Here is a 15089-nt window from a genome sequence, read left to right as displayed (position 1 = left end):
GGACAAAGTGCGCACCCCACCCTGGTCTGTCGGTCTGTCTGTGTGTGTACACACGCATAATGTCCCCGGTACCTCGTTGCTCGCAGAGGATGCGTTGCGCACAGTGTTGCCTGTTGGACTGCACCATTCCTGCCGTCTCCACCGGGGAGGCTGTAATCCGATCCTGTTTGGAGAAGCCGTCGTGCAGCCTGTGAGGAGGAGGAGGAGGAGGAGGAGGAGGAAGAGGAGGGCACTGACGCTCTCCCCCTCTCCACTCCTCCCCTTTCTACCGAGTGTCACCCTCTTTTCTCCCTCATCTGCTCACTCCCTGCTCGGTGAGGCTGGTTGGCGGCGCACACGCCTCCGGGATCATCGCATTGTTTCACCCCCATCACCGACCGAGCCCCGTTTAAAATCTGCGTTATTATTATTATTTTTTAATACCTACACCAGGGGAATCTACCGCATGCACACTAGTCCGGTGACGTGCCAGAGCATGTTCACATCAGAGCTGGATTTACCTGAGACTGAGAGTCCTCTGCCGCTGCTGCTGTCCTCCTCCTCACACTGTCACAGCCAGCTCCACAACACGCACTAGACCACCGATTGTCACTGAAGAAGAAGGGGAAAAAAGGAAAACACACCAGGATTACAAGGATGGGGTTCTACGGCACTTTAAAGATGATTTTCTACAAAGTGAGTAGGATTTTTCTGCTTGTATCTCCAGCAACATCCCCCCGTCATCTCTTTCTTATCTAGTGTTTGATTCGTTCTCTTTGACGCGCCTCTCTGTGCTGCCACTGCGGAGGATGAACAGCAGCGTAGCAGCGGACCTCCAGAGACGACGCGCTTTAATTGCCTGGGCCTTTATATCTTATATATCTTATATATCTTATATATCTTATATATGTTATGCTGCTTTAAATGTTGGAATATCACGACGGCATCATGTCATTCATAGTAACTTCAGGCGCGTAAATAAGCGCGTAATCTTTCCATTTGTAAATGGGTTACTCTCTGTGGCACTCATATGTCCATTTCATTCTGCAATGCTGGATGCAATCTATTTCTTGCGTTATACACCACTGAATTCCCCCCTTTCTTTGCTGGCATAAGATGTCATTTTGCCTCAGCTTTGGCTCCATGCACCTGTATATCAACTCCTCTAAATAACCTAGTAGATGCTTTACATATATATACTACATATAAATGGTATGATATCACCTCTTTCTGTGTTTTAAAAAAATGCAAGATTTGTAAATAACGACCGGTTCCAGAAAAGAAAAAAAAAACAGCCCTTGCAATCCTCCCCAGTTTTGCAGGGTTATTATGATTCGACATTATGCAGCAGTGGCTATCTGGCAGTGACCAAAAGTGGCTGCTGGAGATGCATGCATGTGATCAGTCTGCTGCTGCTGCCTGTTGGAGCAGCCCTTTCCCCTGACATTGTGCACTGAGCCTCCGGCTCCACACCACAGATAATGGGTCACTGTGTCAGACAGCGTGAGGTGGAGAATATCCTCAAGGATGTTGGGTGTATTATGCTGGATGGCAGCCATGAAATGATGCTCCCTTAGCTGGAAATGCTGGAGTGCAAACAAGAAATGGGAAAGGGGGATCCATTACGCAGAGTGTAATGTAAACACATTTGTTAATCAGGTATCATTCAAAAGCAGACTGCCTTGCAGAGGGGGATTTTTTTGTGCAGTGTTGAAGCTTTTACTCAATTAATCATAATAATTAAGTGAAAATGTCAGTCTCAATCAATGGGCGATAGTTTATTGAATTGAACGGTGACCCTTTTGTGTTCTCACATCCATTTTGTGGCTCATTTTAAGATATCAGGATCTTGAAGTCAGCCCCCTTGAGCTTGAATATTTTTACGCCGCTCTTTCATGGTACTGACAGAAACTGAAACGCCCAGACTGATTAATTTACAAACCCATTTTCTGGTTTGATCGGTCCTTATCAATTCTTCCCAAAATGGCCAGTTTCTCGGATGTGTCGCTGCTGATTGGCGTGATGAAACTGTGTTTCACGGCTGCTTTGAAACGGTATTTGAAAAACGAGAAAAGATTCTCCAAGTGACTGCTGCTGCTGCAGGATGTAAGTCTGCGTTGAAATGAACCAACACATTATGTAAGAGTGATTGCTGTCTTTAAAATATCATTAACTCTCTGTGTGGATCCATCTGTCGTGCTTTTGGCCAGATAGGGACGGGGGAAGCCAAAGAGGAGAAGGAGGGGAGGACTGATTAGTGGTGATTTACAAACACTGCGTGCTCTGGTTACCTTTTTCCCAGGCTGAAACACAAGGAGAGGCTGGTTACACGCTGCTTTTTATTCACGCCCGCATTTAGTTTGAGGTTTTCTTGCGTGTACACACAGAGGGGCACACACACACACACACACACACACACACACTCACACTCAAAGCCAGCCAGCACTCCCCCTTTTCTCTCTCCCACACACACACACACACACACACACACACACACACGCACACGCACACAAAAACCCAAATTCATGCATACACACACCCAGGCTCTCCTTGGCTACTGAACTGCCTTTGCAGTGAGATCACCGCTTTAAGAACAAGGCAGCTGGGTTTAAAAGCTGGATCTTAACAAGTAGGAATATCTTATAAATCCCTCTTTATTTTCCTTAGCAATCAAACAGGCTGTCAGCCAGATATTTTACATGTAGACAAGTGAACCACAAGATGCATACCTACCAAGCTTTTGAAAACATATGGACTACATTTACATGTTCTTTTTTTGCCACATAGACTAAATTCCCTGTGCCTCTTCTAGATTTGTGTGGCTCTTCCCTTGAATTCCCCCTGCAGCTTTACACAGGAGCCGACTTGTGAGGAACAGATCACAAATCATTGGTCAGCTCACAGTGTAATGTCCAGGGGGCATCTAACCTGCAGTACAAGTTGGTGTGCTGGTCATGTACACATGCCTCTATAAACTCAGTTGTTTTGGTGCATTGATTCATTCTAGTCCACATTAAATACTGCCTGTATTGATACCTACGGCTATGTTGCTGATATTCTGCACATCATTCAGCATTTCTGAATTGTTTCTCATCGTTGTTTTTGCTATATTGCGTGCTGTTCTCAACCAGTGATCAACTCTGGGTCTGAGAAGTGAAGCCGATGCAGAAGTGCCTTAAACTTCTTTGTAACAGCCAGCAGGGGGCGACTCTTCTGGTTGCAAAAAGAAGTCTGATTAAATAGAAGTCTGAGAAAATGACCCTACTTCTCACTTCATTTATTACTTCAGTAAACATTGTAAACATGAGTTTATGGTCTCAATCACTAGTTTCAAGCATGATGTTCATTTTGTAAATTATGGTCCCATTTAATAAAATAGACCATAAAGACCATAAAGCAGGGGATGCTTTAGGGCGTGGCTACCTTGTGATCGACAGGTCGCTACCACGACGTTGTCCGGTCTGGGTGTCTTTAACCCTCTCACAGTGTGTTCAGTTCATGAAAGTTAATTGTGACATTTTTGGTTGCCTAAAAATGTCTTATTCAGCCTTCAATTGTACTTAGCTACGCCCTCTCGTGTCACTTCTGGTTACAAAAAATGAAGATGGCGACAGCTAAAAACCAAGGTGGCGACGGACAAAAAGCCAAACTCGAAGCTTCAAAACTGCAGTCCACAAACCAACGGGTGACGTCACGGTGACTACGTCCACTTCTTATATACAGTCTATGGTCTCAACGCTCAAATGTGCCGCTCAGGCTGAAAACCCTGAGAGGACAAACACACATTCACCAAATTATAGTGATAAACAAAAAGCACACATCTTGAAGAGAGATGTGTAATCATGCCACTGTGAAGCCAGACAGTATGGAGTCAGATGTCCACTGCTGTATTCTTAGCATCCAGTATTACAATAACACTCCAAAAATACATACAAAAAACACATTGTTTGCCTCAAAAGGAGAAGAAGTTTGTTTTAAATGCGGTTTCTGCTTTCTAAAAGCCACTATCAGTTTCTACAATAGCAGGAGGACAGATGGAAGTTCTGCAACACATTCTCCAGTACAGGTTGTCTCTTGCAGCACAATAGTCTGGACTGTAACTGTAGACAAACTGTGGACAAACTGTTTTATCCCTAAATGGAAGTACAAGTAATGTAAGAGAACCTTGTGAAAAACATGCTACGTGCTAAAGTGCAGGAATAAATCATTCATCTGCACCATGATGTCCATTTTTTGGTCAAAATGTACCTTTGTTGGTGCTGCTGGTGGCTCCTACGATATAGCAGATTGTCCCATGGGGTAATTTTGTTTGGGTAATAGTGCTGCACACAGCTGCAATCAGCTTGAAACAATACATACAATACATAGCCAACAAGACATTACAGTGGTACACCAAAGACGCAGTAGAAAAACATGTCAAATATTGCACATTCCCTGAGAAACTATGTATAAAAACAAGGTCTGTCAAAGGTAACACGATTAAACTGCTTTAACGCAAATTCCTTTTGACGTCTCTAATTTCTTTGCGCATTAACGCAACTTTTAGTTTTTAGTAAAAAATGTTAGGTTGTGCCAGTCTCAGTTTTAAAGGTAAAGTGAAGATACTGGCATCATATGAAACTAGATAAACCTAATGAATCCATTGGTACCAACCATGTCGTACTAGCTTGACGTGAAGGAGGTTAAATAACGCTCCAAATGTGCGCTAAATTTTGGTGAGGAAAAACTGTCATGGCCATTTTCAAAGGGGTCCCTTGACCTCTGACCTCAAGATATGTGAATGAAAATGTGTTCTCTGGGTACCCACGAGTCTCCCCTTTACAGACATGCCCACTTTATGATAATCACATGCAGTTTGGGGCAAGTCATAGTCAAGTCGGCACACTGACACACTGACAGCTGTTGTTGCCTGTTGGGCTGCAGTTTGCCATGTTATGATTGGAGCATATTTTTTATGCTAAATGCAGTACCTGTGAGGGTTTATGGACAATATTTGTCATTGCTTTGTGTTGTTAATTGATTTCAAGTAATAAATATATAAATACATTTGCATAAAGCAAGCATATTTGCCCACTCCCATGTTGATAAGAGTATTAAATACTTGACTCCCTTTAAGGTACATTTTGAACAGATAAAAAATGTGCGATTCATTTGCGATTAATCGCGATTAAGTATTTTAATCAATTGACTGCCCAATTATAAATACATAGGTACTAAAAAACAAGAGAGAATCGTAAAAGCCAATAAGACATAAGACAAAATCTCACAGTGCCTCCTTCCTGTGAAATACAGAACCAAGGATTCACCTGTTTTCTTGAGTAATATTTTAAATATAAAATCTAGAACAGAAGTGAAAGAAGTCTTTTTTGTCTTTACTTGAGGCTGAATCTGGCCAAATCTGGCTATGCTTTCATTTAAACATGTTTAATTAATCCAGAAACAAGGCCAGACTGTTGCATTGTATATTGTTTTTTGGCCAGACACTTCAGTTCAGTTATCCTGTTAGCTTGAGAATCATGAGGGGCCGGCGATGAGATGGTGATCACTTGCATGTGTGGTGGGAGGCCTTGCCAGAGAGAGTGGCAGGCATGGGATGAAGAAAATTGGCTTGCCCGGGCTCACACAGGCTCCTTTGTTTGCGCAGTTGGGTAGATGGTAACAGGGATTGGGTGGTGTGTACACATGCAGGTGATAGAAACAGATAAAGAACTCACTTGCTCTGTTTTCTCTTTCTCAAGTATCCGTGTGAATCGAACTTCACTGCCAAAGAATGCACCCCGAACGAGTCTCTGTGCTTTGTGGTTATTTTGTACGCTTGGCATTTTTGGGTGTGAATGTGTGAGTGCGTCTGGATATTATGGGGTGTCTGGTTGCGATCAGCTCCAACTTGGAACATAATCTAAAGCATTGTTAAACAAGCACCTGCTTTGTATCGGACTATCTCACAACATTTAGCTGCCTCCTCTACAGATACAGTAGGTCATTACACCTCTGCTTTGTTATGGAATATGTTAAGAGTCTTTATGCATTAAAGTTTAATTTCCTATTTGCATAAAGCTGTTGCAAGACTTTGGTGTCTGTATTTTAATATGCTGGATTTCAGACTTAATTTGAACAAAGTCTGTGACTTGCAAAAGCAATTTTCTGCTTCCACCCCTCTTTTTAAGGGCGTCCATGACGCGTGTCCTTTATTAAATTTCCTTTTTAAGGACTGGCTTCTCGCTTAAAAAGTAAAGTGACTTAGACTCTAAAGGAAACAATGATGGATTATATAACACGTGCCAGAACTGCCCCCTCCAACCAACTTATATAGGGTGTACATTTCTATTTACTTCTCAGAAGGATGCAGTGTGGTAATTAGTTTTTAAATTCAGTCTCCTCCATTATGCTCTGGTGGTTTCTAATGTTCTTCGTCTCCCTTTTTGTCTTTCTCAGATGAAGAGGAAGTTGGACCATGGCCCCGAGGTCCGATCTTTCCCTTCAGGAAAAAAGCCCTGCAAAGGCCCAGAGTATCCAAGGTAAAGCATCCTGCATTTCACCCATAATGGTTCATCTCCACAGGGGCGTTTTTATCGCGATGGATCGCCTTGCTTCCCAGCATTGGATGCTTGATGCGCTGCCATTAGATACCAGACACCTGATTGGACGAATGCGTTCCCTCGCAGGCTGCTTCTCTCAGCTTTCAAACCAGAACCAACATGGCGGCTCTTTTGGAAACTTTCTTCTGTTATATCACAAAAATAGTTCATCGAAATGTGTTTCTGAAAAGATTTTATGTGAGAAATAAGCCATGCAGTTGCTGAATCTGTCTTCATTTTATATCAACATCGGCTAGTTTAAAAGATTCTAGGGAGTTTCCAGAGGCAGCGATACATGTCGGACGCCCCTGATTTGCATAACGTCGCCTTGACCTCAACTTTATGCAAATGAGGAGCGGCCAATGTGACGCCCCGTCTCTCGAATCGGCCGCCACGCTACCAGAATGCATTACACGGCTGCTTACATAGACAATGAATGGGAAGTGTGGAAAGGATGGAGCTTTTGGACATTTACCATGCGTCTCCCAATTGCTCATCAGAGACACACCCTCTCCCAATGTTCCTTGTACTGCAGTGTCCTGCATTTGTTTCCCACCTTAGTGTCAAAAGGATCTTCATAGAAATGACATATTAAAGAGTCCTGTCTCCTTATGTTAGTGCTATACACGTATTAAATGAACCTAACATGAAAAGAAATCAAGAGGCATGAACAAAGATGCTGTGTCTTCAAACATGCTTCACATCATATTATATCTCCAGCATCCAGCCAGCCGCCCCAGATGTTTCTCTAACCCTGAATATTTAATGCACGTGTTCACATGTAGCCACATTAAAATTCAGCCTGAACACAGTCACTTAACTGTAAATGTTGCCATGTAGCTGGCTCCGGCTCAGCCTCCAAAATTCATTAAAAATGAATCAATAATGAAATGGACCCCCAGCTTTCCATTTTGCTGCCAGCAAGCAGCATCTGAAGCATTGAGGGAGCACGCTGGATGGTTTCTCCCGCTGCCCTTACATTACAAGGGCACATGGGCGCTGTTTGAAGTCCTGCGCTGCGTTTCACAACAGGAGAATCTGGACTTGAACAGAAATCTCTGGGAATGTGCATACATTGAAGTCTCTGAGTTACAAAATGTATTTTGGAGGTACTTTCAGGCAAATAGTAGCTGAGTTTTTTTTTGTTGTGATTTTGACATACTGCATTTCAAATTAGCTTCTCCTTCTGTGATCAACAGGATAACATTTAGTTTGAAACTAGAACATGTGTGATAAGGACGTAAAGATATCCTTATTGTCCTGAAGTTGTTATGTTTTGGTGAAGTCTGAAGTTTTTAAATGTAAATTTTAGGGCTGTCAAAACGATAATAACGTTAATGCCAATACGTTTTTACGCCACTAATTGCTTTAACGCAACTTGTGATTTTGAGGTTATGGCTGGCTCAGTTTTAAAGCTAGATTGAAGATACATAGTAGCTTATCGTGAAGGAGGCTAAATAACACTTCAAACTTGCACTAAATTTTGGCAAGGAAAAACTGTCATGGCAATTTTCAAAAGGGTCCCTTGACCTCTGACCTTAAGATATGTGAATGAAAATGGGTTCTATGGGTACCCACGAGTCTCCCCTTTACTGACATACCCACTTTATGATAATCACATGCAGTTTGGGGCAAGTCATAGTCAAGTCAGCACACTGACACACTGACAGCTGTTGTTGCCTATACAACATTTGTCATTGTTTTGTGTTGTTAATTGATTTCCAATAATAAATATATGCACATTTGCATAAAGAAAACATATTTGCCCACTACCATGTTGATAAGAGTATTAAACACTTGACAAATTTCCCTTTAAGGTACATTCTGAACAGATACAAATTGTGTGATTACTTTGTGATTTAAATAAATTCTTTTAATTGACAGCCCTAGTAAATTTCTTTGGGCTGGAACTGTACAACAAAAACAGTTTTTATTTACACAGCCAAGAAGTAATTTATATTCTTAAGGTACAACAGTAACTGAAATATTCCTACATAATTTAAAAAGATTTTACCTATTACTACTCTACCCTATTATGATAAGACATCTGTTCATTTGGCCAGAATAAAACAAGGAATGGGGGTTAATTAAGGAAATTGGCACAATATAAAAAACGAAACAGAATTTGGACTTGCCTAGCAGAATACACATGCTTTCAGCTGAGGTTGTTATAGCTAAATTAAATCCATGATTGGCAAAAATGCTTTCAGTTTAAAGTGCAGCTTAAAATATTTAACTCTGCCGTATTTGCCATTGTTTGTGTTTCTCCGCTGTCAAAATAATTTGTGGTGGAAATTTCTGCAAAAGTTGAAGCAAAACAAACCCGAGAACAACTAAATGCCCTCTTATTGAGCTTAGTGTTGTTCTCATTAATAGTGTATCCTTAATGTCTGTAATGTTCCCATAATGTTTCTGTTTTTTTCTTAATACTTATTGTTAAAAGCAGTGCTTCCACATCCTCTCTGTAATGTCTTCAGTAGGCTCTTTGCCTCATATTATTATTTGTTTTTAAGGGTTTTTCTTTCCCTGTAAATTGCAGTCCGACAGGGATCGTCCCATGTCCGGCCACACCCACCACATTTGGCCACATCAGAACAGCCAATTGTCAGGGGCAGCAGAGACGGCGCATCACCTCAATCCAGCCACCCACGGGTCTCCAAGAATGGCTCCGAACATTTCAGGTGAGCACAGTGGAGTTCTCTTCTTCTTCTTCTCTTTTTCTTTTCCTCCCCAACGGGCGGCTCCGAACCCCTCGAGCAAAAGCTCATCAAAAAGCAGATGTTGTGCCCAATCAATGTTCACTTAGTCTCCGAGATAATTGCTGCCTTGTTGTTCGGGCCCACCACATTACCATAGCCACTGTAGCGTGGAATTGGAATTAGCCGTACCTGTTCAGACTTAAAAGCAGAGTTAAAACATCACATGTTTCTATTGTAGACTTATTCTCTACTAAAAAGTTGAACAGATGTTGGCTTCTATGGTCCTCTGAAATAAAGAAGTTAAAGTCACTGCAGTATAATCTAACCCTATTATTACCTTGTTGTGTATTTTTACTGCATTATCCAAGGGCGGTAATGCAGACTTTAGGACTCTCAAGAGGTCATTTTGAAATCCATGATTAGAAAACTGGGATTAGACGATGTTTACTAATTGTATCTTGTTTCAACCACTTCAGTGACATTTACACTCACAAAATATTCAGTTTTTTGCCCTTATTTTGAAAAAGACAATATTCCTACTAAGCTGTTTACATGGCTACTGAAAATGAATATTTCACTAATATTCCCATTTACATGCAGACGTACATACTCCGAATAACCGGTGGTGGACTAGTTCGACCGTGCAAACACAGCCTCCCTCCTTCAACCACCTTCCTGAAAGGTCGGCGTTGAGATATTTGTGAAAATCCCAAAACGTGTTAAAGTCTTTCATAATGTTTAAAAGTAGGTGTATTTCTCCTTTCGACCAGGGGCTTATCTTTGGGGCATTTCTGCATTTCAGTTGGTTTGTGTACAACACACTGAGCTGGACGTAAACAGTCAAGAGGCCATGTGTCGCAAACTGCCCTAAAAACCCAAATTGAGACACATATTCCAAATGTGAGAATACTCCTAAAACCTGAATAATATCAGCATATCCCACATTTCTTAATCGGAAAATGATAGATTCGGAATAAGGCCTAATTCAGTAAACAAAATATGCAGTTTACATGTCATATTCGGAGTAATAATGTGCATATCCAATGATTACTGTCAGTGTCTGTAGAGACCATAGCCTGATAGAGACATGAGACACAATACTGTTTTCATTTCTCCTTTTACCTTATTTTTATATTCATTTTCCTATATCATCACCATCTGTACAGAACATAATAGAGCTATTTCTTTCATGTTAGACTTCAGCTCTAATGATTCCAGACTTCATGGAAATAGGATGTCATTTAAACATATTAGCCTTGATGGGCTCTCTCTGATTTCCTATATAATAGGTTGCCAAGGACTTCATTACCTGAGGGAGCTTAAACTAATTTTCTTTGAATAGCTGGGTGAACCTGTGACACCGCAGTGTTTATTTTACGTATATTAGTCTTCAGGCCTGACCTGCGGTGGCCTATTGTTTTTAATTTGACAGCGCTGGCTGCAGGCAGCAAAACCTCAACTATACATTCTGTACATTCCCCAGTCTAGTCGTAGCCTGTAGCTGCTGTTAGAGAGGGAAACTACCAGGCAGCATACTGTACATACAAAGAATGTTTTCATAAAAATGTCCAATCTTTTGGTGTTGCATAAGACAAACACAAGGACACACATGGTTATGGCGGCAAAGTCACATATTACATTAACCCGTTAGAACATATCCCATGCAAAAAAAAACAAATAAGCTAATATACAACCAACATACAGAAACATCTACATTCTTAAACACCAGACACAGGCATTTATTATGACTGGCACAAAAGATGAAATAGTTGCCTCTTTAGTGTCTTTGTAGCTCACAGTAATCGTACATCAGTAATCTGTTTTGCTTGCAGCCAAAGAATTCAGTCTTTATGAAATTAAGTGTCTTTCAGCAGACACTTCAAAACTTCCCTGAATGTCTAAACTGAAGTATTTTATCAGCAGCTCGTTGAAATGATCAGTTGATCAAAATAGTGACACTTATGTTCACGTATCAGCACTGTAATCCCAGATGTCCTGGTTTGTGTCACAGCCGTTCTGGGGGAAAATTGGCAGAAATTCTGGGAAATTTAAGAAATTAAAGCAGAAGTGAAGCAGAAGTGGGCTAGACATGTTGAGGGAAAAAAGAGATGAACACTAATGAATGACTAGAGTTAGTCCTGGAAGCTCTTGGACACAATATTCTACCATGTTTACAGCCCCATGGGGAACAATGAAAAGTCTTACTTTTTTAAATATTCTTAATTTTGCAAGTTTTTAATCGAAAACAGTTATAACCTGTAATATAACCGAATTATAGAAGAAATATTTAAAATAGGACTGTCAATCGATTAAAATATTTCATCGCGATTAATCGCAAATTAATCCTGCATTTTTTTTATCTGTTCAACATGTACATTAAAGGGAGATTTTTTAAGTATTAAATACTCTTATCAACATGGGAGTGGGCAAATATGCTTGCTTTATGCGAGCCATACCTAAAAATCGCAAGTTGCGTGAATGCATTAAAGGAATTAGTGGCGTTAAAATGAATTTGCGTTAACAAGTTATTATCATGTTAACTTTGACAGCCTTAATTTAAAATAAAACAAACCCTCATCATTGAACATGAAATATTGCCAAGTGCATTTATGAATACATAACAAACTAGAAGCTTTAGGGTTCACTAGCAGATTAAACAAAAAAAAAATCCCATCTCAGGTTGGGAATTGTGAACCTATAATAACGTATAATGTAATGCGTAAGTAGCTGTTGCGTGATCCTCCCAATGGCAGGGAGGAGGTCTCTGAAGCCCCTAATTACCTCCAGAACCAGCACCTTTGGCTGAAGCTTTTAGCTGCCAAATTACAGGTGGTTTGCGTGTGCCAGATTTTCCATTCCTGCCTCGTAGCCTGTAATCATTGTTAGATTTCAGCACTCCGCAGAGGAAAACAACTGCGTCCAACATACAGTGCAGTGCTAGTCATCAGCCAACTGAATGTTCAAGCAGAAGAAAATAACCCAAAAGACTTCTAATAATGTTGTTGATGGAGTCTGGTTCCTGATGTTCAAATGTTCCACTAATGTGTTGGCTGCTGGAAATAGGCAGGTGCCTCGAGCAACTCTGTGGAGGGCACGTAGGGAACATTAACGTGGTACAGACACGCTGTACAAGGCACAATGTTTCCAAGGCGCTCCAATCAAAGTAAAAATAAGAGCTTACACAAGCACACTAAGGCGTCTGCTTTGACCACGATAAATTGGCACAATCAGCCCGTAATGCCACGCTGCTATGTTTTTCAGTTACGTTTACAGCTGTGTTGGGTGTGGCAATCCAGATGTGGAGGTGTGATATTCTGCTGACAGAGTTGAATTATTGTATTGCCACCTGTGATGGCCAAAAATGTTTTTCCATTTATTTTGAGAACCTCTGGAGAGGACGGCACAGAGAATACAGAGCACAGGCTGCAGTGAAATAAAAAGCAATAAAAACCAGCAGGATACACTACGCACAAGTCAAACAGCCCCTATAATGTTGTACTGATACCATAAGAGGAAAAACTCACTAGAAAGCTACAGCAGAGAGTATGTTAGTACATGATTTAGTATATATATTAAAGAAGATGCAGAGTCACTAAACACAACTAGATGCAAGGAGAATTAGAAGAATGTTACGCTGTGTTTAAAATTGTAAAGTAAGTGGACATGGTGCATGAGGTCGAAACTGGAAACTTTAGCCATCTGAAAAATAACATCATGTTTAGCACATATGTGACTCAACTAATTTGGTCCAAGTCTCAAGCAAGTCCCAAGTAATTTTTTCTTGGTCGAGTCAAGTCCGTAGTTAAAGGTACAGTGTGTAGGATTTGGCGGCATCTAGTGGTGTGGTTCCAGATTGCAACCAACTGAGAACCCCTCTGCTCTCGCCTCCCTTTCCAAGACTGCGGTAGCGTGAGCCACCGAGTGCAAAACTGTGATAACGCTGTTCACCTTGCTCAGAGGCCATCCTTACCATAATGACACTACTTTAGGAGCAACAGAAGTCAGACAACAGCTGGTGGTACCACGGTTTTGCACTCTGCAGATCACGTTACCACAGTTTTACAAGCAAACTACGGTGGCCTTTAGGTAACGTAAAAACACAAAAGTCTCTCTCCAGAGCCAGTGTTTGGTTTGTCCGTTCTGGGCTACTGTAGAAACATGGTGGACTCTGTGAAGAAGACCTTTTCCCTATGCAGACATAAAGGGATCATTCTAAGCTAACAAAAACACAACAATTCTTACGTTCAGGTGATTATACACTAATGAAAACATAGTTATGATTATTATATTCCATTTCTGCTAATAGATCCCCTGAAATGTTTGAACGCACTTATTGTGAGTCACTTTAGACCATAGACTGTATTTAAGAAGTGGACATTGTCACCGACGTCACCCATTGGTTTGTGGACTGCCGTTTTGAAGCCTACAGTTCGGCATTTTGGTTTTTGGCCAACATCATCTTGACTTTTTCTCAACCAGAGGAGTCGCCCCCTACTGGCTATTAGAAAGAATGCAAGTTTAAGGCACTTCTGCATTGGCTTCATTTTTCAGACCCTGGAGTTGCTCTCTGCTTTAGACGGAAGCATCTGCTAAATGAATGTGATATAGAGTATGTTGTTTTTTAAAACCAGTTCCTCTGTCCTCTGTGTTTCAGAGCTGGAGCGGCCCAGAGAAGCTGCTGGCGCTGGATGAGTTAATTGACAGCTGTGAGCCCACGCAAGTCAAGCATATGATGCAGGTGATCGAGCCGCAGTTTCAGCGAGACTTCATCTCCCTGCTGCCCAAAGAGGTGAGTTCCTGAATAAGTACACAACTTCATCGCTAGTCCTCGTCCTCCTCTTCCGTCTGACCTGAACTCCCGTGGGAATCCCTTTGGTAGAGATTGTTTTTGAATGTCGAGTACATGACAGAGACAAGGCTTCCTTTCCAGCCCTAATCCTGCTTCAATCCTCCTTCAGATCATTTAACAACATCCATAGTGGGGTGTCTTGTTTTTCCTCTGCATCACAACTGACAATACAAACAATCTGAAGTGCCACACTGACGATAAGATCACATGGGGGATTCCTACAAAACAGCCTCAATCCACCGTATCTGGCATCGCTGATCAAATACTCAACACCTCGTCTCTCTCTGGCAGGTGTTGGGATGAAAGGAGGGGGCTGTTAGCATGGAGAGTGAGGCAATATGATGCAAGATATCAAAGTGTCAGCACCACTTGCTCTAAAGCCAAATACACAACAGCATCATGTGTGTTCTCACCAGGACACAAGCCCTCTCGTTTCATTTTGTTTTCTGCCTTTACTTTTTTTTATATCCTGTTCACTCTGACTTCTTTTGATAATCCTGCCTGTCCTCTCTGCCAGAGCTGCTGGAAATATATTGAGGGAGACTGTCAAGTCATTTTAACAGGACAATCCCTGTGGCCGCACTAAAGATACAGTTGAAATTTAAACCATGAAGGCGATCTGCAGAAGGCGGCATGTCGGGCTTAAAAAGCAATCACTGGAGGCTCGAGGTCCATTCATAAAACTTTTGAAATATCCTGAAACCCGGTAATGACTACAGGCTTAAACAGGCTTTCAGGTGATTTTGGGTATGTCAAGGTTTGTGGGGCTTGTCTGGGCCAAGTGATTTGAAATAACCCTAAAACTAAACTCTAATACCGGAAAACCTTCAGCAGGTAGACACATCATAAAAGCCTTATGATTGCCCTTCATAACGACCCTCAGTCCTCATTAAAATGTTGTCAAAGAAGTTTTGAACTGCGTGAAATTGGATATTTGACAAGGACACATCTCCAAATCTTCCATAAAAGTACAATGACATTCAG

At 41.4% G+C, this 15089-nt stretch overlaps 1 protein-coding gene across 5 annotated transcripts in view; it reads left to right on the top strand.

Moving 5' to 3' along the window:
• Window positions 1-15089, top strand: part of fbxw7 (F-box and WD repeat domain containing 7) — a 148366-nt gene that overhangs the window by 114072 nt on the left and 19205 nt on the right. For 4 of the 5 annotated variants that reach the window (XM_074629495.1, XM_074629496.1, XM_074629494.1 and 1 more), the window contains 3 exons: window positions 6415-6497; window positions 9097-9238; window positions 13911-14045. In XM_074629495.1, coding sequence (XP_074485596.1) covers window positions 6415-6497; window positions 9097-9238; window positions 13911-14045 — 360 coding nt within the window. Of the gene's footprint in view, window positions 1-180; window positions 676-6414; window positions 6498-9096; window positions 9239-13910; window positions 14046-15089 lie in introns of those variants that run through there. The other variant, XM_074629497.1, reaches the window with a different exon arrangement.

The sequence above is a fragment of the Sebastes fasciatus genome, chromosome 3 (genome assembly GCF_043250625.1).
Source record: "Sebastes fasciatus isolate fSebFas1 chromosome 3, fSebFas1.pri, whole genome shotgun sequence".
NCBI lineage: Eukaryota > Metazoa > Chordata > Actinopteri > Perciformes > Sebastidae > Sebastes > Sebastes fasciatus.
Note: the sequence above shows the minus strand (reverse complement) of the source record. Positions and strands in the feature narration are given on the sequence as shown.